Source organism: Eumetopias jubatus, unplaced genomic scaffold (genome assembly GCF_037043125.1).
Source record: "Eumetopias jubatus isolate StellerSeaLion01/CBP00866 unplaced genomic scaffold, mEumJub1_p1.0 scaffold_8, whole genome shotgun sequence".
In the NCBI taxonomy this organism is placed as follows: Eukaryota; Metazoa; Chordata; class Mammalia; order Carnivora; family Otariidae; genus Eumetopias; species Eumetopias jubatus.
In genome coordinates, this window is record NW_028274814.1 from 91,211,598 (window position 1) to 91,233,556 (window position 21,959).

The 21,959-nt window shown below is 37.7% G+C and overlaps 1 protein-coding gene across 2 annotated transcripts in view; it reads left to right on the top strand.

Annotated features, from left to right (window-relative positions):
• Positions 1–21,959, top strand: part of TBK1 (TANK binding kinase 1) — a 40,319-nt gene that overhangs the window by 4,295 nt on the left and 14,065 nt on the right. Inside the window, exons 3-8 of one of the 2 annotated variants that reach the window (XM_028110852.2) lie at positions 3,050–3,190; positions 6,956–7,085; positions 10,075–10,256; positions 13,935–14,095; positions 17,223–17,333; positions 20,610–20,789. In XM_028110852.2, coding sequence (XP_027966653.1) covers positions 3,050–3,190; positions 6,956–7,085; positions 10,075–10,256; positions 13,935–14,095; positions 17,223–17,333; positions 20,610–20,789 — 905 coding nt within the window. Of the gene's footprint in view, positions 1–3,049; positions 3,191–6,955; positions 7,086–7,804; positions 9,236–10,074; positions 10,257–13,934; positions 14,096–17,222; positions 17,334–20,609; positions 20,790–21,959 lie in introns of those variants that run through there. The other variant, XM_028110853.2, reaches the window with a different exon arrangement.

Consider the following 21,959-nt stretch of genomic DNA (forward strand, 5'->3'; position numbering starts at 1 on the left):
GCTTGCCCTTAATAACTATTTAAGGATTTTTAACCATGATATTAGTAAACCTTTTTATATTACTTTCTTAATCTATCTCTTTCTCATTGAGTTTCCCCAGTTGCTCGTCTGTTAGGATTCAACTACTTTTGGATTTAGTTGGAAATAAGTATCCTTAAGAAAAATCTTGGTGGTATATGTTGGGTGGTATAGATTTAGCAGTGTTCTTACTCTGGTTGAACAAATGGAAAAACAGTATAATTAAACTGTGGTTTGGTTGTTATTCTGTTTTCATATTGTCTGAAAATGAGTAGTAGGCAAGAGTGAGGGAGGTGTGATCACGTCACAGAGATGGTGGTCTCCAAATAGTGATCTTGAAGAGTGGTTGTGAAGCAGTTAAATTGTTTTAAGAAAAAAGACCATGAGATTCTGAAGTGAGAAAAAGATCATGAGATTCTGACTGAGAAAAAGATTGTGAGCTTCTGAGGTGATCATGTCTATGAGCAGTGAATCTGTATGGAAAGCTATGGAGAGGGCATCAAAGCAGGCATAGCACGGAGATCCTGACAGACAGGCAGCCATGAAATATCTTAAGGCACGTGGTGCTTGAACCCTGAAGTCAAAGAGGAAGTGATCTTTCCACTTGCTCCAGGGAAGTTCAGCCTTGGATTATGGGGAAAGAAAGATTAAACTCAAAGAATCTGGACTGACCACCAAGGAGAGGCTTGCCAATTAGAATGATTGGAAGGAAGTGGGAGAGTCTGAAAGAGAGCCTTAAAGTAAAGTTAATATGAAAGGGGCACCTGGGTGGCTCAGTCGGTTAAGCGGCTGCCTTTGGCTCGGGTCATGATCCCAGGGTCCTAGGATCGAGCCCCACGTCAGGCTCCCTGCTAAGTGGAGAGCCTGCTTCTCCCTCTCCCTTTGCCTGCCTCTCTGCCTACTTGTGCTCTCTCTCTATCTCTCTGTCAAATAAGTAAATAAAATCTTTTTTTAAAAAATAAAGTTAATATGAAGACCATAAGAAGGTAATATTTACCTGAAATTAAGCATATATTTGTACCTCTAAGAGTCCCTCCCAGCTACAGCTGTGCATTGTAATTTTCTGTGCAATCTACTTCAGTATGCCATGAGAGAGTGAGAGTGGGGTGCTGCAGGTATATCCATAGAGAAAAGGAAATGTCTTTGATCCTCAAAGAGAAGGCTCTATAAAGAAACAATCTGCCCTAGTCATCTAGGTGAAGTCACAGAAAGATCTCCAAGGCGGCAGTGATGCAATCCAATGAGGATAGGCTACTTAAACCCAACCGACTCCAGCTCCTGCTTCCATACGCACATCTATACACACATCTACACGCACAGTATTGCAGCTAGGGAGTGTTTCTTTTTTTTAAGATTTATTTATTTGACAGAGAGAGAGAGCATGCACAAGCAGGGGGAAGGGCCAAGGGAGAGGGAGAAGCAGGCTCCCCACTGAGCACGGAGCTCAGCATGGGTCTCGATCCCAGGACCCTGGGATCATGACCTGAGTTGAAGGCAGACGCTTAACTAACTGAGCCACCCAGGCATCCCTACTTTGAGCTTCTTAATGAAATTTCATATATGGAGTATAGTTTTCAATCTCTCTTTTCCTGTTTAGTTTTTAAATTATTAGACCTGGAGAAACCCTTCAAATTCTACTTTCACGTTTGGTATTATTAGAGCTCTTCTTATATGTAAATGACTGTCTTTGCCTTATGTATCATAATGGAAGCTTTTTTTTTTAACTTTTATGTATTTATTTATTTTTAAGTAGGCTGTAGGCCCAGTGTGGGGCTTGAACTCACGACCCTGAGATCAAGAGTTGCATGCTCTACTGACTTAAGCCAGCCAGGCACCCCTGGAAGCTTTTTAAAATGAAAGAAAATAGCCTTTTCTTCATTCCAAAGCATACAATGAGAGAAATTTGGAGCAGCTGACTGATTTTAGCTTTAAAAAGAAATCAATAGCTCTAGTACAGTTACCTATGCTTAAACATATTTGGGTGTTCTAACACCAGTCAGAATGGCCAAAATTAACAGGTCAGGAAACAACAGATGTTGGCGAGGATGCGGAGAAAGGGGAACCTTCTTACACTGTTGGTGGGAATGCAAGCTGGTGCAGCCACTCTGGAAAACAGTATGGAGGTTCCTCAAAAAGTTGAAAATAGAGCTACCGTCTGACCCAGCAATTGCATTACTGGGTATTTACCCCAAAGATAACAAATGTAGTGATCCAAAGGGGCACATGCACCCCAGTGTTTATAGCAGCAATGTCCACAATAGCCAAATTATGGAAAGAGCCAAGATGTCCATCAACAGATAAATGGATAAAGAAGATGTGGTATATATGTATATATACAGTGGAATATTATGCAACCATTAAAAAACCCGAAATCTTGCCATTTGCAACAATGTGGATGGAACTAGGGGGTATTATCCTAAGCGAAATAAGTTAATCAGAGAAAGACATGTATCATAGGATCTCACTGATACGAGGAATTCTTAATCTCAGGAAACAAGCTGAGGGTTGCTGGAGTGGTGGGGGGTGGGAGGGATGGGGTAACTGGGTGATAGACATTGGGGAGGGTATGTGCTATGGTGAGCGTTGTGTATTGTGCAAGACTGTTGAATCATAGACCTGTACCTCTGAAACAAATAATACATTATACATTAAAAAAAAAAAAGATAGTAGGAAGGGAAAAATGAAGAGGGGAAATCAGAGGGGGAGAAAAACCATGAGAGACTGTGGACTCTGAGAAACAAACTGAGGGTTCTAGAGGGGAGGGGGGTTGGGGGGATGGGTTAGCCTGGTGATGGGTACTAAAGAAGGCACATACTGAATGGAGCACTGGGTGTTATACGCAAATAATAAATCATGGAACACTACATCAAAAACTAATGATGTAATGTATGGTGATTAACATAATAAAATTTTTAAAAAGTATTTGGGTGTTCTATAAGATGGATAGATTGCTATAGCTAGTTCCAGTAGTACCTTTTAATCTGCTTTATAATATTATAAATAAATAAAACCTTTCTCTTTTTTTTTTTAGAAAACTGGTGACTTATTTGCTATCAAAGTATTTAATAATATAAGCTTCCTTCGTCCAGTGGATGTTCAAATGAGAGAATTTGAAGTGTTAAAAAAACTCAATCACAAAAATATTGTCAAATTATTTGCTATTGAAGAGGAGGTAAGTAGTCAAGCTTTAGTTAATCTTGTCATATTTATTGTAAATATTGCAATCCAGGAGAAATGACCTAATATAAAAAATTGTTTTATAAACAGTGAGGTTTTTTAAATGGTGAAAATTAGAGCTCATATAACCAAATATTCTGTTCTCAAAGATTTTTTTTTTCCTCAAAGATTCTTGAAGAGATAAAACAATGGAAATAAAGTATCATGGAATCAGAACAAGTAGTATAAGAAATAAGAGTAAAGAATGTGGTTACCAGTATTTTTACTAAAAATAAAAACTAAGTGAAATTAAATTGGCATAATTATACAAGGAGGAAGTCAAGCAATAGAAAGAAGGCTTTGTAAAAGAAAAAAATCCTAGGAATCCAGAAATTGATACAGTATATGAAATATATACTGTATATGTCAATGTAGTATGTAAAAGATACAATTGACTTTAGGGAGAAACTGAAAAGAATGTTAATTCGGGGGGGGAAAGAAGAATGTCATTAGGAAAATTATCTAGAAGTAATGGAATAGAAATTTAGTTTGATCCCTTTAGACATGAGTAATCAATCAAATCACACCTTTTGAATAATACTTTGGTAGTTTATATTCCTTATAATAGTGATTTCATTTTTAGTGAGTACTTCTTAGGAGCTAATCAGAAATGTAAATTATAGTTTTATGCACAAAGATGTTCATTGCTGCCCTGTTTATGATAAAGAATGGTTAAATAAGTTAGAATATGTGATGGATAGTTACTCAGTTTGTTACGCTCAAGGTTAAGAGTGTAGGCCTCCAGACCGCCAGGTTTGTTGAAGACTTCCAATACCAGCTGCAGAAGAGCTTGGCATACTGCACAAAGAGCACAGTCCCCACAAGACTGTGCTTATTCAGACGCTAGCTGCAAGTTCAGAAGTCCCCTAGGGCTACCATCACATCAGACCTGCTGGCTGCAGATTTGGGGCTCCCCATGACTGCACCCAGATTTGATAATTTGCTAGAACGTTGAATGACTCGGGACGCCTGGGTGGCTCAATCAGTTAAGTGTCCAGCTCTTTATTTCAGCTCATGTCATGATCTCAGGGACCTGGGATTGAGCCCCACGTTGGCCTTCACACTCTTTTTGGGATTCTCTCACTTTTCCTCTGCCGGCTCTCCCCCCCACCCCCCCGCTTGTCCGCTCTCTCTCTCTCTAAATAAATGAGATCTTAAAAAAAATAGAATGTTGAATGACTCACAGAACTCAGGAAAGCACTATACTTCAACAGTTTTATTAGAGCAAATGGATACAAATTAGAACTAGTCAAAGGAAGAAATTCATAGGACAGATATAGGAGGATTCCAAACATGAATCTTCCTTGTCCTCACAGATACAGTACCCTCCTGGCATTGATGTATGACAGTATGCACAGAATATTGCCAGCGTCAGAAACTCACCTGAGCCTTTGGTATCTGGAGTTTGTGTTGGGACTCAATCACATACTGCCTACATGGCTGACCTTTAGTCTTTAGCCCTTTCCAGAGGTTCAGGCTAATACCTTTAGTCTTCATTTCTTTTGGAAATTGAGATGGACATACACGTCCTAAAACCTCCCTCAAAAATCACATCATTAGACTGTTACGTGGCCAAAGCCCCCATTCAAAGAAAGACACTTCTAGCAGACAAGATACTCCAGATACCTAGTAATCACCTCTTAGTAGCCAAGGGCAGACAAAAGCCTGACCTCTCTTGGGGTAAAATTTGTTCTTCACTACACAGTAGTTAAGCAGTAATGAAAAGAGATATTTACCAAAGTTTTAATCACCTGGGAATATGCTTAGGTATAATGTTATGTGAGAAAAAGAGGATTATATATATGCACGAACCATGAGAGACAATGGACTCTGAAAAACAAACTGAGGGTTCTAGAGGGGAGGGGGGTGGGGGGATGGGTTAGCCTGGTGATGGGTATTAAAGAGGGCATGCCCTGCATGGAGCAGTGGGTGTTATACTCAAACAATGAATCATGGAACACTACATCAAAAACTAATGATGTAATGTATGGTGATTAACATAACATAATAAAATATATAAATATATATATGCAGTATGATCTTGAATATACAGTATCATGTGCAAATAGTGTTGTGTATTTCTTTTTTTTTTTTTAAGATTTTATGTATTTATTTGAGAGAGAGAATGAGAGAGAGAGAGCACATCAGAGGGGATAGGGTCAGAGGGAGAAGCAGACTACCTGCCGAGCAGGGAGCCCGATGTGGGACTCAATCCTGGGACTCCAGGATCATGACCTGAGCCAAAGGCCGTCGCTTAACCAACTGAGCCACCCAGGTGCCCAGTGCTGTGTATTTCTTATGTGATTTGATATACAGGAAAAAGACTGAAGGGAAATGCACCAAAATGCTAGCATAATTATCTCTGGGTGATGGAATTATGAGTATTTCCCAAATTTTCAACAATCAACATATTATTTCATTATTTAAAAATAACAGTCAAAGGTATTTTTCTCTTTTTATAACTACTCAATAGTAGAGAAATTTAAAATAGTTTATAAAAGGGGGCACCTGTGTGACTCAGTCAGTTAAGTGGCTGCCTTCGACTTGGGTCATGATCTCGGGGTCCTGGGATCGAGCCCCGTGTTGGGCTCCCTGCTCAGTGAGGAGTCTGCTTCTCCCTCTGCCCCTCCCCCCAACTTGTGCTCCCTGTCTCCCTCTCTCTCTGTCAAATAAATAAATAAAATCTTTTTTAAAATAAATAAAATAGTTTATAAAACTGTTTTGGGGGGCGCCTGGGTGGCTCACTTGGTTAAGTGACTGCCTTCGGCTCAGATCATAATCCCAGAGTCCCAGGATCAAGTCCCACATTGGGCTCCCTGCTCAGTAGGGAGTCTGCTTCTCCCTCTGACCCTCCCCCCTCTCGTGCTCCCTCTCTCTGACCCTCCCCCCCCTCGTGCCCTCCCTGTGCTTCTCCCTCTGACCTTCCCCCACTCCCTCTCCCCCTCAAATAAGTAAATAAAATCTTCAAAAAGAAATAAAACTGTTTTGGGGATATGCAGAAAAAATTATAAGAGGAAGGAAGGATAAAAAATTGGAGATGACTACAAAATTTTTTTTGGAGATGAATACTGGATTTTAAGACTCATAATCACATTTTGAAGTTCCTGAAATGGGCATATATCTTATAATCAGTGTGTATATGTAATTTGGTAGTATTTCTTTTTCCCTATAAAGCTGTTATTAAATTGATGGTGTATCTTACAATCAATGATACATTAAAAGGTTTAAAACAAATCAGCAACTCAAATGCAAATCCGCAGACTAGAACTTTGCTATGAGAGGGACCACTCAGCTATTCTGCCATTTGTTTTTAAGGCTAGCACTCCATTCCCTGAAGTAAAAGTACTTGTCATGAGAAGAATTTCAAGTGTTTTAAGAGATCTGTTAGAAGATTAATGTCCTAAATGTACTATTATGTATTAGAAATTAAAGAAATTTTTAAAGAACCATTATAACAGTATAGCAGTGATTTTCTATTTCATATTTAGCCAGCTTTCATTGTGGTTTGATCATCTTCAAAAACAAATCCAGTGGGAATTTAGATGTTAATCGTTATATGAGTTTAGTCAATACGTATTTAACAAATCCCAGGTAAAGTAATTCACAGTGCCTTTGTTATTGTAGTATATTCTACATTTAAGTGAAATCAGATAAGTACTAGCATGTAATAAAAACTTATTTTTTATATTGAGTCCCAATCAGTGATTTTTTTTTTTTCCAGACAACAACAAGACATAAAGTACTTATTATGGAATTTTGTCCATGCGGAAGTTTATACACTGTTTTAGAAGAGCCATCTAATGCCTATGGACTACCAGAGTCTGAATTTTTAATTGTTTTGCGAGATGTGGGTACGTTTGTTTATCTGATTTTATAGATATGGGTGTATATAAGTTAATGACAGAATTTTTTTTAAAAGATTTTATTTATGGGGCGCCTGGGTGGCTCAGTCGTTAAGCGTCTGCCTTCGGCTCGGGTCATGATCTCAGGGTCCTGGGATCGAGCCCCGCATCGGGCTCCCTGCTCCGCGGGAAGCCTGCTTCTCCCTCTCCCACTCCCCCTGCTTGTGTTCCCTCTCTCGCTGTGTCTCTCCCTGTAAAACAAATAAATAAAATCTTTAAAAAAATAAAAAAAATCAACAGAAACTTAAAAAAAAAAAGATTTTATTTATTTGAGAGACAGAAAGAGAGAGAGAGAGCGCACAGGTGGTGGGAGGAATGGGGGGGGAAGCAGACTCCCCACTGAGTAGGGAGCCCGATGCAGGGCTCAATCCCAGGACCCCGGGATCATGACCTGAGCCAAAGGCAGGTGCTTAATCAACTGAACCATCCAGGTGCCCCAAGAAATTTTTTTTTTAAGTAGGCTCTGCACCCAGCATGGAGCCCAACACAGGGCTCGAACTCATGACCCCAAGATCAAGACCCAAGCCATAATCAAGAGTCTGACCCTTAACCGACTGAGCCACCCAGGTGCCCCTAATGACATAAAAATTTTAAAAGTAATATATTATTTTTATATTCAAAACCAAAGACCTTTATGCAGCGCTTTCTTAGATATGACACCAAAAGTATACATACAAAAAGAAAAAAATAGATAAATTGGACTTCATCAACATTAAAAACCTTTGTGTTTCAGAGGACAGTATCAAGTAAGTGAAAAGACAACCCATAGAATGAGACAAGATATTTACAAATCGTATATCTGATAAGGAATTTTTATCCTGACAACTTAATCAAAAGACAAATGACCCAATTTAAAAATAGGCAAAAGGAAAAAATAAAAATAGGCAAATGATTTGATAAACATTTCTCCAAAGAAGATGTACATATATGGCCCACAAGCACACAAAATTACTCAAGATGATTTGTCATTAGGGAAATGCAAATCAAAACCACAAAGTGATACCACTTCATACCCACTAGCATGGCCAAATCGAAAAGATAAAACAGGGGTGCCTGGGTGGCTCATTCGGTTGAGCGTCCAGTTCTTGGTTTCAGCTTAGCTCATGATCTCAGGGTCATGAGATCGAGCCCCGTCTTGGGCTCCTTGCTCAGCAGGGAGTCTGCTTGTGATCCTGTCGCCCTGCCCCTCCCCCGACTCATGCATGTGCTCTCTCTCTCTCTTAAATAAATTAATTAATTTTAAAAAAAGACAAAACAAAAACAGGTGTTGGCAAGGATGTGAAGAAGTTGGACCCTCATATACAGCTGGTGGGATCGTAAAAAGGTACAGCCACTTTGGAAAACAATCTTAGCAGCTCCTCAAAAGATTAAACATAGAATTACCGTGTGACTTAGCAATTCCACTGCTACGTATTTACCTAAAAGAATTAAAAACATACCCACACAAAAACTTGTACACCAGTATTCGTAATAGCCAAAAATGGAAGTAACCCAAGTGTCCATCAACTGATGTATAGACAAAATGTCCATTATCCATGCAATGACATATCGCTCCTTCATGAAAAAGAAAATGGGGCAGTTGGCTCACTTAGTCTGTAGAGCATGTGACTCTTGATCTTGGGGTCACAAGTCGGGCCTAGAGCTTACTTTAAAAAAAAGTGGTGATACATGCCGTAACATGGATGCACCTTGAAAAATTATGCTAAGTGAAGGAAACCAGACACAAAGGTCACAATATTTATGATTTCATTTATATGAAATGTTCAGAATAGGCAAATCCATAGAGACAGAAAGCAGATGAGTCATTGCCAGGGGTTTGAGGGGATGGCAGAGTGGAGAAGTGACTGCTAATGGGTATGGGGTTTCTTTTTGACGTAATGAAAATGTTCTGAAAATAGTAGTGATGGTGTACACTTTGACTCTTCTAAAAACTACTCAACTGTATACTTTAAAAGGCTGAATTTTATGATACATGAATTTTATCTCAAAGCTATTTAAAAAAAAAAGAATATGGCAACCAAAGGGAATAATATCTTCTTGACGAGAAATGAATCAGTATTTGAGGAATGGGAAAAGTCCAGTGATAAAGAAGGCATAAGGTTAGTGGGAATTCTTGAACTTGACACTGGAAGCAGTGTGGAGACCCTTTAGGCAAGGATAAGAGGAGAGAGAAATAATATATGCTACAGCCTGTTTAACCAAGTAGAAGTTATAGATAATTGATGACTTCCTAAGTATACTGGTAACTCTGAATTTTCATAATTGAATGTGATGCCCCTAAGTTTATTTTCATATGTTATATTTGGACATTCATCTGTCAGCTGTCAAATATTTCATACTAGCGTACAGTGGCACTGCTTGTCAGTTAGCCAAAACAGTTTAATTTCAGCAATGTAGCCACCTTTACCCTTAAAAAAAAAAAAAAAAAGGAAAATGACCTTTGAAGAATAGCTTTGAGCATGTAAGAAATACAGTCTGTGGAAGCCAGTCTGACACTTTGCCTCTATTACCTTTTTTCTGTTTTATGTATTGAGTCCAGTTTACTTTTTTATGGAATTTTTTACCATGGTAAAGAAATATGAAACTGGTGAAAGATTGCTTATTTCTCAGGAATCATTATTCTTAAGTTTAGGCAGATTACCCACATGTATATAACTAAAAGTAATTCAGGAAGTCATATGCTTAAGACCATTTTGTTCCATTTCCTAATAGTACTTAATTAAGAGAGATTGGACTCTTCCCTAGACCATATTGATCCTTACTCTTAAACTCTGTTACTCAGACATGAGATACAAAATATAAATACCATCTATTCCTTCTTTGGTAAAAATGATTTTAGACCAATTTATGGAAAAACATATTGAGTGAATAGGAATGAATTTGATGTGCATGCACATAGATGCCTACATTATGCTTTCCTTTGTTTTATTTTAATAAGTCGGTGGAATGAATCATCTCCGAGAGAATGGCATAGTACACCGCGATATCAAGCCAGGAAATATCATGCGTGTTATAGGGGAAGATGGGCAGTCTGTGTACAAACTCACAGATTTTGGCGCAGCTAGAGAATTAGAAGATGATGAGCAGTTTGTTTCTCTGTATGGCACAGAAGAATATTTGGTAAGTCATGTATCACTAATTTATTTAAAGCTGAATATGTTGTAAATAATGAGTAAATGGTCAAACTAGTTCACTATAAAATGTCTTAGTAACTTTTATGACAAAAATTAAACTTTTATTCTCATGTATATGGTGTGTAATGAGGGAATTAGATATTGGTATCTAAGGATGCTGTTATTTTTCTGTTAAAAATTCTTTTTTTTTAATAAAGATCTTATTTATTTATTTGACACAGAGAGAGAGACACACAGCGAGAGAGGGAACACAAGCAGGGGGAGTGGGAGAGGGAGAAGCAGGCTTCCCGCCGAGCAGGGAGCCCGATGCGGGGTTCCATCCCGGGACGCTGGGATCATGACCTGAGCTGAAGGCAGACGCTTAACGACTGAGCTACCCAGGCGCCCCTCTGTTAAAAATTCTTATAAGTTTTATAAAACTCAAGTTCTTTAATTTTATTAATACTGTGTATCTATATTAAAAGAAAAAGCTATATATACGTTTCAGAAGCACGTAGCTAGTAAATCCTCCCTTTTTTGGATCAGAGCAGTTAATATATTACAAGCTTGTTATAATGATATATCCCCTGTAAAGCAAAATTCATTATAATTCTGAAGCAGAAGATTCTATTCAGGGAGGTTGGTTATTGAAATACAGAAAGGAACATTATTAGAAACACAAAAAATGAAATGCTTTTGAAAAGATCTAACTTGAAATGCTAGAAAGCTAGAAAAGCTCTGTATTTGAAACTGTGTAGATGTGTTTGTGGAAAGTTAGTAAGCATTTGAAACACTTAAGAAAATATACTTAAAAGTAAGTATGTTTAATTTTTCAAGGAACCACCATACTATTTTCTACTGTGGCTGCACCACTTTACATTCCCAGCAACAGTGCCTGAAGATCCCCTCCTTTTCCCCACATCCTTGCCAACACTTCTTTCTTGTCTTTTTGATACCAGCCATTCTGACTGCTGGGAGGTGGTATCTCATGATTTTATTTGCTGTTCCCTGATGAGTAAGTGATCTTGAGCATCTTTCCCTGTGACCATTGGCCATCTGTAGGTCTTCTTCAGAAAAAATGTCTTTTCAGGTCTTCTGCCCATTTGTTAATTGGATTAGTTGTGGGTTTTTTGGTGTTGAGTTGTATGAGTTCTTTTTTCTTTTTGAGAAATCTCTACACCCAACACACAGCTTGAACTAAAAACCCCAAGATCAGGAGTCACATGCTCCACTGACTAAACCAGCCAGGCTCCCCTGTATGAGTTCTTTATGTGTCTTGGATATTAACCCCCTACTGGAGATATCATTTGCAAATATCTTCTCCCATTTAGTAGGTTGCCTTTTCATTTCATTGATGGTTTCCTTTGAAAAGCTTTTTATTTTAGTGTAGTCCCAATAGTTTATTTTTCCTTTCATTTCCTTTGCTTGTGGTAACTACATATATAGTGGTGAGCTTTGTGTAATGTATAGAATTTTTTTTTTAAGTAGGCTCCCCACCCACTGTGGGACTCGAACTCACAACCCTAAGATCAAGAGTTGCATGCTCTACTGATTGAGCCAGCCAGGCACCCCTAGAATTACTGAATCACTATGTTGTACACCTGAAACTAAAATAACGTATGTCAATTATATTTCATTAATAAAAATTTAAAATAAGTACATTTAACATGTAATCAGGAAGCTTATAAAGCTATCACTAACTGCTCATGGCTCTGGGCTTTATCTTTAAAGTCTTAGATTCTGGGGCACCTGGGTGGCTCAGTCGTTAAGCGTCTGCCTTTGGAGATCGAGCTCCGCATCGGGCTCGCTGCTCTGTGGGAGGCCTGCTTCTCCCTCTCCCACTCCCCCTGCTTGTGTTCCCTCTCTCGCTGTCTATCTCTGTCAAATAAATAAATAAATAAAATCTTTAAAAAAAAAGAGAGAGAGAACAGGTAGAGAAAGGCCCAGTGTATCTTGAAAAATAGTCTTTGGAGCCATCCCCACCTCCCACCCCTCCTACACACCACACACAAAAGCCAGGGATTGTGACCCTTTGGGAGTCAGATTCATAGATTGCATCATTTAGAAACAGCCTCCTAGTAGTGTTATCTGCATTGGTTCCTGGGCCCTTGGGCCACAACCACATACCACAATGTCATAAGGCATTTGTTTTGATTTGGATGATCAAATCTTTGGTCATCTCTACTCTACTTTGGTCCATAGTACACGCTTGTAGCTTTATCCTCCAAGAATCTTAAAGTTCTAATGCATAACTTCTGTAAAGGCAGATGTCAGGAGGCTCAGCATGTAGGACTCCTGGTTGTATTCTGCAGAGCTAAATGTCCATTGGAATCTCTGTCTGGACCTGTAAGCTCCTAAGTCATGTCTGTAAGATTTATCTCTACTCCGGAACTCTAATATAGTGTCTCCTTGGCTTAAAGTCATGTGTTTAGCATCAGATCAGCTGCTTGTCTGGGTTGCTACATCCCCAGTCAACCCAGTCAGGCTAGTCCTCTGAAATAATTTTAGAAAATTTGATTTTTATCTCAGAATCCATCTGACTTGCTCTGATGGATTGCATGTCAGGGATGAGGAAAAGGAATCAAGGCTGCCTGAAAGGTTTAGGGTATAAGCAACTAGATAGATGGTGGTATTGCTTACTTAGAGGATAAAGATTAGAAGGAAAGCAGTCTGAGAGTGAAGACCAAGTGTCTATTTTATATATGTGAAGTTTGAGCTACATTTTGGATATTAAAGAAAATAGTAGAATACATGAATCTGGAGCTCAGGGCGGGAGATAGTTTTGGGAGTTAAAGTATATAGATAAGGGGCACCTGGGTGACTCAGTGGGTTAAGCGTCTGCCTTCGACTCAGATCATGATCCTGGGGTCCTGGGATCAAGCCCCCGTACTGGGCTCCTGTGCTTCTCCCTCTGCCCCTCCTTGTGCCTGCTGCTCTGCCTGCTTGTGCTGTCTCTCTCTCTCTGTCAAATAAGTAAAATCTTAAAAAAAATATATATAGATAATACTTAATGCCACAGGCCTAAATAGGAGATGAGGAAATAAGGCAGTTATAAGTGTGAACAGCTATTTTGAGAAGTTTTGCTATGGTGGGAAGCAGAGAATTGTCATAGGTAGAAAGGGTGGTGGGGACAATTTAGGGTTTTTTAAAAAAAATGGGAGATCTTCAGGATGCCTGGGTGGCTCAGTCAGATAAGTGTCTGACTCTTGATGTCAGCTAAGGTCATGATCTCAGGATCGCAAGATTGAGCCCTGTGTCGGGCTCTGCGCTGGGTGTGGAGCCTGCTTAAGATTCTCTCTCTCCCTCTCCCACACCCCCCAAAAAGAGAAAGAAAATGGGAGATCTTAAAGTATGTAAGCTGAAAGGAATGATCCGATGGGGGAAATTGATACGTAAAATAAAAGGGGTAATTGCAGGAACTGATTTCCGGAATTGGTGAGACAATAGTGTGGGTTCCACAGCACAGATGGAAAAGTTAGCCCTTGATAGGAGCAGTTCCATCGTAACTGGAAAGTAGGCCTGGAGTCTGGACACAGATTGAGATAAGTTGGTATTTGATAAAAGGCATAGGGAGAATTGATCTCTGATTGATATGATGGAATTTGTAGGTGTTATTGAATACCCATTTATGTGTAATGTATTACTATAGAACCCAAGTTCGTTTCTTCATCCTTTTTTTTTTAAGCATCCTGATATGTATGAGAGGGCAGTACTAAGAAAAGACCATCAGAAGAAGTATGGGGCAACAGTTGATCTTTGGAGCATTGGGGTAACATTTTACCACGCAGCTACTGGATCACTGCCATTTAGACCATTTGAAGGTCCACGTAGGAATAAGGAAGTGATGTAAGTGGTTTCTCTATCTAAAATTCGAAATAATTTTAAAATCGTATTTCTGTCTTTGTCTCATCACACATTAGGGGTGTATACTAATGAAAACTGATTTTAGCCATCATTTCTGGTATTTTAAGCTATTTTGTTTTGAATAAGAATACAGCTTTATAAAGTATATAGGCATAATTTTTCATACTGTGTTTAAGTATCTTACGTACAGTGAAATGGAATCAGTCTGTGGTCCGTTATTAAAAATATCCTGCTCTCTGGATTCTTTTTCAGCACACTGTGTATTTCTCTTTGTGTACCACTTATCGGGGGTTTTCCTTTCTATAACTGAAAAAAATAGTGTTTCTGTGGAGTACTAGAACCATTACCAGAGCTAAAAGAAATAAAATTTAAAAAAAAAGAAATGAAATTTTTACCAGTTCAGGAACTGATCTGATTTCTTTTACCATTTCAGAAATAACATTTAATATACATACATATAACATTTAATAAATTTTTTTCTAGTGTTGTGGTTTCAGTCCAAAGACTGTATTTTATTAGTACATTATACCTTTATGTACTGCCATAATTATTGGGAAACAGTTACTGTATAAAATCACTGTTGTAAACCAAATAAAAATAAAGGAAGAAGGAGAGGGGCAGCTGGGTAGCTCAGCGGGTTAAGCGTCTGTCTTCAGCTCAGGTCATGATCCCAGGGTCCTGGGATCGAGTCCTGCATCGGGCTCCCTGCTCAGCGGGGAGCCTGCCTCTCCCTCTCCCTCTGCCCCTCCCTGTCCTCTCATGCTCTCTCTCTCTCAAATAAATAAAAGGGAGGAAAGAGGTGGAATTCTAGATGTGAAATTTTTTTTTCAAGATTTTATTTATTTATTTGACAGCGGGAGAGAGAACAAGCAAGGCGGGCAGCAGGCAGAGGGAGAGGCAGCCCAGTGTATCCAGTCCTTCTTTAGATCTTAACATTTCTCTCAGACCTTTATATTTAACCCTGCCTTTTGTAAGCAAACATGACTTGAATAATCACAACTATAAAAATATACTCTTTTCATCTAATCTCACTTCAGGAAATTGAGGGAGAAGGATATTTTTCTGTTTGTTGATTTGAGGAGGTAAAACCAGCTGATACGATGACTTTGGCTAAAACTTGGATATCTCAATGTTTTCGGCAAGAACAGTCTGCATATTCATGGGAAGAAGACATCCATTACTGTACTGATGATTTTGGTGTAACGCCATTTTGAGCCTGCTTTAAAGCAGTGCCCATTTTATAAAATCTCTTCATTAAAAAGGCTGAGAGCAATTTGTGTTTTTCTTGTTAAACATAAATTGTACCTAACAGTTTAATCATGTTTTTATTGTCACACATACACTTTAAAGCTTTTGCGCATTTCTTGCTGCCCTAAAATTGGTTTAAATAAAAGCATGATGCTCCCTAATAAAGGAAACGTTTGACTCATCAGCAACTAGGAATACCTGATAATTTTGTCATCATGTGCACAGATATACCATTAGAAGAATTTATTTCTTTATATGCACAGCTTTTCATGAACACTGATAATGTTCAGAGGTGCTTAAAATAGTAATAAAAACTGTTTTACTATTGAAGGATGCATTCATCTCACATTATAGTAGTGTTGTTCCCTCAGCATCTCATTTACATGTTAGTGTATTTATATGTGGGTCTTATCAAAATTAGTAAAGCTTTTCCAAAAATTTTAAGGATTCTGCCATCATTCTATTCACTTCTTTCTTGCATTAGTCTCACATATCTCTACTTATTCCTTCACAGTCAGATCTTTCTCGTGTGAGTGCAACTTATTTTTCACATTAAATTCCTTCTTCTGTGAAAAATATGTTAAGGCAGGACTCCTGGGTACCTCTCCTGAGAAAGCAGCACGTGGTCCAGATCAGTGGTACCTGGTGTCTTCTGCTTTTATAAAGAATATATTGATTTGCTCAGAGCACATATATGTAGACCTTAAACAAACAAACAAAAAATTATGCCAGAGGGGCTCCCAGGTGGCTCAGTCAGTTGAGCATCTGCCTTCGGCTCAGGTCATGATCCCAGGGTTCTGGGATCGAGCCCCATGTCGGGAAGCCTGCTTCTCCCTCTGCTCCCTACCCCCTGCTTGTGTTCTCTCTCTCTCTCAAAATATTTTTTAAAAATTATGCCAGAAATAGTATCTATCCACTTATGTAAGACTGCTATACTATGTTTTGCATTTTCATCTGGATGAAAGTATTTTTTTTTTAAAGATTTTGTATATTTATTTGACAGAGACATAGAGCAGGAACACAAGCAAGGGGGAGTGGGAGAGGGAGAAGCAGGCTTCCCGTGGAGCAGGGAGCCCGATGTGGGACTCGATCCCAGGACCCTGGGATCATGACCTGAGCCGAAGGCAGATGCTTAACGACTGAGCTACCCAGGCGCCCCAAGATGAAAGTATTTTTGAAGGCATGGAACTTTACGTCTCTCCCACTTGTTGAGGAAAGTGCTGAAACCCGCCAGGCTGCTCTCCTTGACTCACTCCCCTGCCAGCCCTTTCTCCAGGTCTTCTTTATTTTTATCACCTACCTCAAAGATCCAGTTAAATTTGTCTTTTAATTTTGGTACACACACCTATTCCTGTATGTTTATGTATTTTTTCAATTTGCAAAGAATCTTTCCGATACTGTGCTGTGTGGAGTGTTGTCTTGTTTAAAAAAAAAAAAGAATGCTACTGTTCATTCTGCAGTAATTTCATAGTCCAGTTGCCTGCCTTTGGATAATATGGGTAAAAGGGATTTTTATGGCCTAGAAACATTCTGTAACGTAACTTTTTTTGTGTTTGCTCGATTTTTTCAGATGGAAAAATTAATATTTTTGTTGTGAACATCAAGATGCTGTTATATGGCACTCTGAGATCCCAATGAAAATTAATTATGGCATATATAAAATAATCGTACAACCACTATTCTACTTCAGTCAGTCAGATTCAAAGTATTTTGAGTGTTTTATGGATCCTGTGAACATCAATCACAAAGTTTCGTCTAGTAGATAATTGTAGGTGCAACTGAGGAAATATTTTTGCAAAGCCCATTGATACGCTATGCATTAATGAACTACTTATTTTATTCTGCATTTATTCCTCCCAAGGTATAAAATAATTACTGGAAAGCCTTCTGGTGCAATATCTGGAGTACAGAAAGCAGAAAATGGACCAATCGACTGGAGTGGAGACATGCCTATTTCTTGTAGTCTTTCTCGGTCAGTATGGTGTATCCAGTTCTCTTTTGCACTTCGCTGTTTGAAATCTTTGTTGACTAAAATCACAAATACTTAGTGTAATTTGGTTCGGATTACTATATTTTAGATGTGCTTTGAAGTATGATTTTTGTCTTTGTGGCAATGTAAAGATTAACTCTGATCTATATAAATAGTTTTGGCAGATCTCTATTAGGACAGAGGGCATACATTTTTGAGGTTGCTAATCACTGTAGAATTCTGTCCACTGTAGAGATTCAGCTTTGAGGACCTTGGTATCTTTTGTACTGACCATCCATATTGACAGACCACAAACATTGGTACAGATGGGAATAACTAGAATTCTAAAAAACAAACATTCAAAAAGTTTGGTATTATCCTCATTTTAAAAAGTATTCATATTATTGAAAAGGTGAGAATTAATAGTTTTCTACTACTTTTTTCACTATTTCAAATGTTCAGATGGGTCTTATTTAACTTGGTAACCGGAACTCAAAAAAATTATATTGTCAGACATGAATTCTGTTACCACAAAGAAAAATTTAAGGAGAAAGAAATTAAAAGTAGAGAGTAAGTTATTTTAGATTTTACTCTGGAAATAAAGCCAAGGCATTCGTCAATATTTAGAATTTCTGATTACTGAATTAACTTCCATTTTTCCTGATCATGGGAGTTGTGTAATCTACAAGTAACATAGGTTATGATTTACTGGCTTAACATCTGGGTGCTTTTTATATGACTTTCTATAAATAAATAAATTAAGTATTTATTTAATATTTTAAATATTAGATATTACTCATGTAAACCATATATATCATAAGCTAATAAAATATCTTTTATATTTTGATGTCTGTGAAACTCACTTAAATTAAGAGTTCTTCTAAAATCTTTTTTGTTGTTTTTTGGGTTTTTTTTACTTAAAAATTTTTTTTTATTTGAGTATAGTTTACACACAGTGTTACATTAGTTTCAGGTATACATTTACATTAGTTTCAAGTGTGCAACATGGTGTAAAATCATTTTTGAGAACCACTAGTCTGAAAGTTTCATTTTTGTGTGTTGCTTAAAAAAAGTCTCCAAAATGAAATTGGGTCATGCAGCCAGAATTAACAGAGAAATACATTTTATTGGAGACTAGAAATTGAATATTTTAATAATAGTTCGTGTTAAATTTTGATTTAGAAAATACTCATTTTTGGAATTTCAGGCAAAACTGATAAAATGTAAAGAGGTCAGGAAGTGAACACTGGCTAATAATTATATTGTTGAAACTCGGAGTCAGTAATTTGGCAATCTGAGCTACAGATTGTGTATTTCAGGAGAGTAGCAGGTCTTTCTATCAGTCTTTAGCACACCAAGTTAAAAATTCTTTGATAAAAATTGCTTAGGTACCAGAAAGTATATAATCTTGTTTTCTTTTTTTAAATAGTAAGGACTTTAAGTACTACAAATCAGCAATGAAAACAACTATCAAAAATACAAAAACTGTAAAAAAAAGATAACAATTATTATATGTATTAGCCAAGACTGGGTAGCAAGTGAGAAAGACCTAACTCAGCTGGTTTAAGTGAAAACGGATATAGATTGACCTTGGAATTAGAAGTTTATGTGTGTATGTGATTCAAAGCCCAGATGAATCCTTGGACTCAGACTGTGATACCAAGACTTGGTCTCTTCAATCTGATTTGTCTTTACTCTAGGTCAGGCTCTGCTGGCAGCCACCAGGTAGCTGCTGCTATTCCCAGACTCACATTCTCAAAGCTTTGAAAGCTCAGTGGGAAGACAGACCGATAGCAAAGATTTCTGGGTTGATTCTCATTTAACTAACTTGCATGTTACCACCTGTCCACCTCTAACTAATCGGAATAACCACACCAAGGAATTATTCCAGTGTCTGTTATGTAGTCAAGAATGTATTTTAGGGGCACCTGGGTGGCTCAGTCAGTTAAGTGCCCAACTCTTGATCTCAGGTGTCAATCTCATGGTTGTGAGCCCATGCCCCGCTTTGGGCTTCATGCTGGGCATGGAGCCTACATTTTTTTTTTTTTGAAAGATTTTTTATTTATTTATTTGACAGAGACAGCGAGAGTAGTAACACAAGCAGGGGGAGTGAGAGAGGGAGAAGCAGGCTTCCCGCTGAGCAGGGAGCCCGATGTGGGACTCGATCCCGGGACCCTGGGATCATGACCTGAGCTGAAGGCAGACACTTAACGACTGAGCCACCCAGGCGCCCCTGGAGCCTACATTTTAAAAAAAAAAGAATATATTTTGGGCGCCTGGGTGGCTCAGTTGGTTAAGTGACTGCCTTCAGTTCGGGTCATGATCCTGGAGTCCCAGGATCGAGTCCCACATCGGGCTCCCCGCTCAGCGGGGAGTCTGCCTCTCCCTCTGACCCTCCCCCCTCTCATGCTGTCTCTCTCTCTCTCTCATTCTCTCTCTCAAATAAATAAAAATCTTTAAAAAAAAAGAATATATTTTAAAAACTACTTGAAATTCCATAATTGAGAGTCTATTTGAGTATATTGTATAATTCAGTGAAAGCATGAGAAAAAAATAAACGTCTTTATTTTTTTTCATTTTTTTTTAAATTTTAAGCTTATTAGTCAAAAATTATCCCCAGTTGAATTGGCACTAATTGATTGCTGGATGGTTAATTTTACTTCCTAAAGAAGTATACTACAAAAAAAAGGTGTATAAGTTCAACATTAAAAATTATATATTGGAGAGCCGTATTAAAAGGACATTAAAGATCCTGAAATTAAACCATTATCTTATCATGACTGCCTGGTTCTAAACCACTAATCTCACCTGGATGGCCATGTATGTACAATGTTAGAGTGTGTTTGGAAAAGTAAGAAAACTTGGGAAGGAACAAATCAAAATAATCAGTAAAAGATAAGTTAACATTAAAAATACCATAACCCCTTGTTCATTGACAAGTAATTTTAAACCAAGGTTACCTGACTTTCTGAAAAGTTGGCAGATTTTTTAAAATTTTGTATCAGGGGAGCCTGGGTGGCTCAGGTCATGATCCCGGAGTCCCGGGATCAAGTCCCCCTGCTGAGCAGGGAGCCTGCTTCTCCCTCTCCCTCTGCCCCTCACCCCACTTGTGCTCTCTCTCTCTCTCGCTCTCTCTCAAATAAATAAAATCTTTAAAAAAATTTTTAGATCAATCTTAAGTAATAGCAGTTACTTTGATTTGTTGGTAAATATTATGATTTTGTACCTAGACAAAATAAAACATTCACTCTTCAAGTAACTTTTTCAATACTATTTTAGGGGTCTTCAGGTTCTACTTACTCCTGTTCTTGCAAACATCCTGGAGGCAGATCAGGAAAAGTGTTGGGGTTTTGACCAGTTTTTTGCAGAAACTAGTGATATACTTCATCGAATGATAATTCATGTTTTTTCGCTACAACAAATGACAGCTCACAAGATTTATATTCATAGCTATAATACGTAAGTACCTTTTTATGTTTTCATCCTATATCATAATGTTGTGTTTTATAATTATCCTCCTAAATTAGTAGAGGAAATGGAAAAGATGTCTCAGCTTCTCCAAAGGCACCCACTTCCCACTTAGGAAATTATGTTTGAGTGCTTAGTAAATTCTTTTTCACTTATTTTTGGCATGAAAGGGTTAATTTTCTACTTTTATAAAATTTACAGGCAACTTAGTTTGTTCTTAAACTGCAAGTTTTACAAGACTATTTCTGTTTCTACAGCTTGTCTCTTAGATAATCACATAAGCACAAATAACATCTACCAGTAAATGGGCTGGGTTTTATTAAGAGTACTGTCCTGTCAGGGTCACCTGGCTGGCTCAGTCATTAGAACATGCGACTCTTAGTCTCCAGGTCCTGAGTTCAAACCCCATGTTAGGCATAGGACCTACTTTAAAAAAAAAAAAAAAAAAGACAAAAAAATTTAAGAGTACTGCCCTGTCATTTAAAAAACATTTAAGCATAAGTCTTAAATATAGTTAGTGTAGTTATTATTTGCATATGTGGCATAAACCCCTTATTAGGTGCTGGAGTAATAAGCATTTGTTTTACCTAAACGAAAACACATTACACCTATATTATTTTTAAAAAATCTACCTATGTGATAGAATCACATATAACTAAATATACGCACACGTAAAACTAGGGAAATCTGAATATCATAGGTGGATTATATCAGTATCAATATCCTGTTTGTAATATTATATTATATGCAAGATGTTACCATTGGGAGAAACTGGGCAAAGGGTATATAGCATCAAAGTGTATTTTTTCTTAGAACTGCATGTGAATCTACAGTGATCTCAAAATGTTTTTTTAAAACGAAGGGGGGGAAAAGCGTTATACCCATTCTGTGTGTCTTAGTGTCTGTTTTGACAAGATTCAAATAGTAGTTTTGATGTCTCATAAAACTCATAAAGAGACCTTTACTGGCAATTTATTAAGGAGTAAAACCAATTAGATAAAATCATATTTAAATTTTAATATGTAATATGTAATATACTGATAATATTATAAACATTAAGTAGAACATCAATATAAAATAATACTAATATAACATTAGGTTAAATATATATTATTCATCTTTGTTTTGGTATGTAATAGCCTGAATAAGTGTGTATCATAG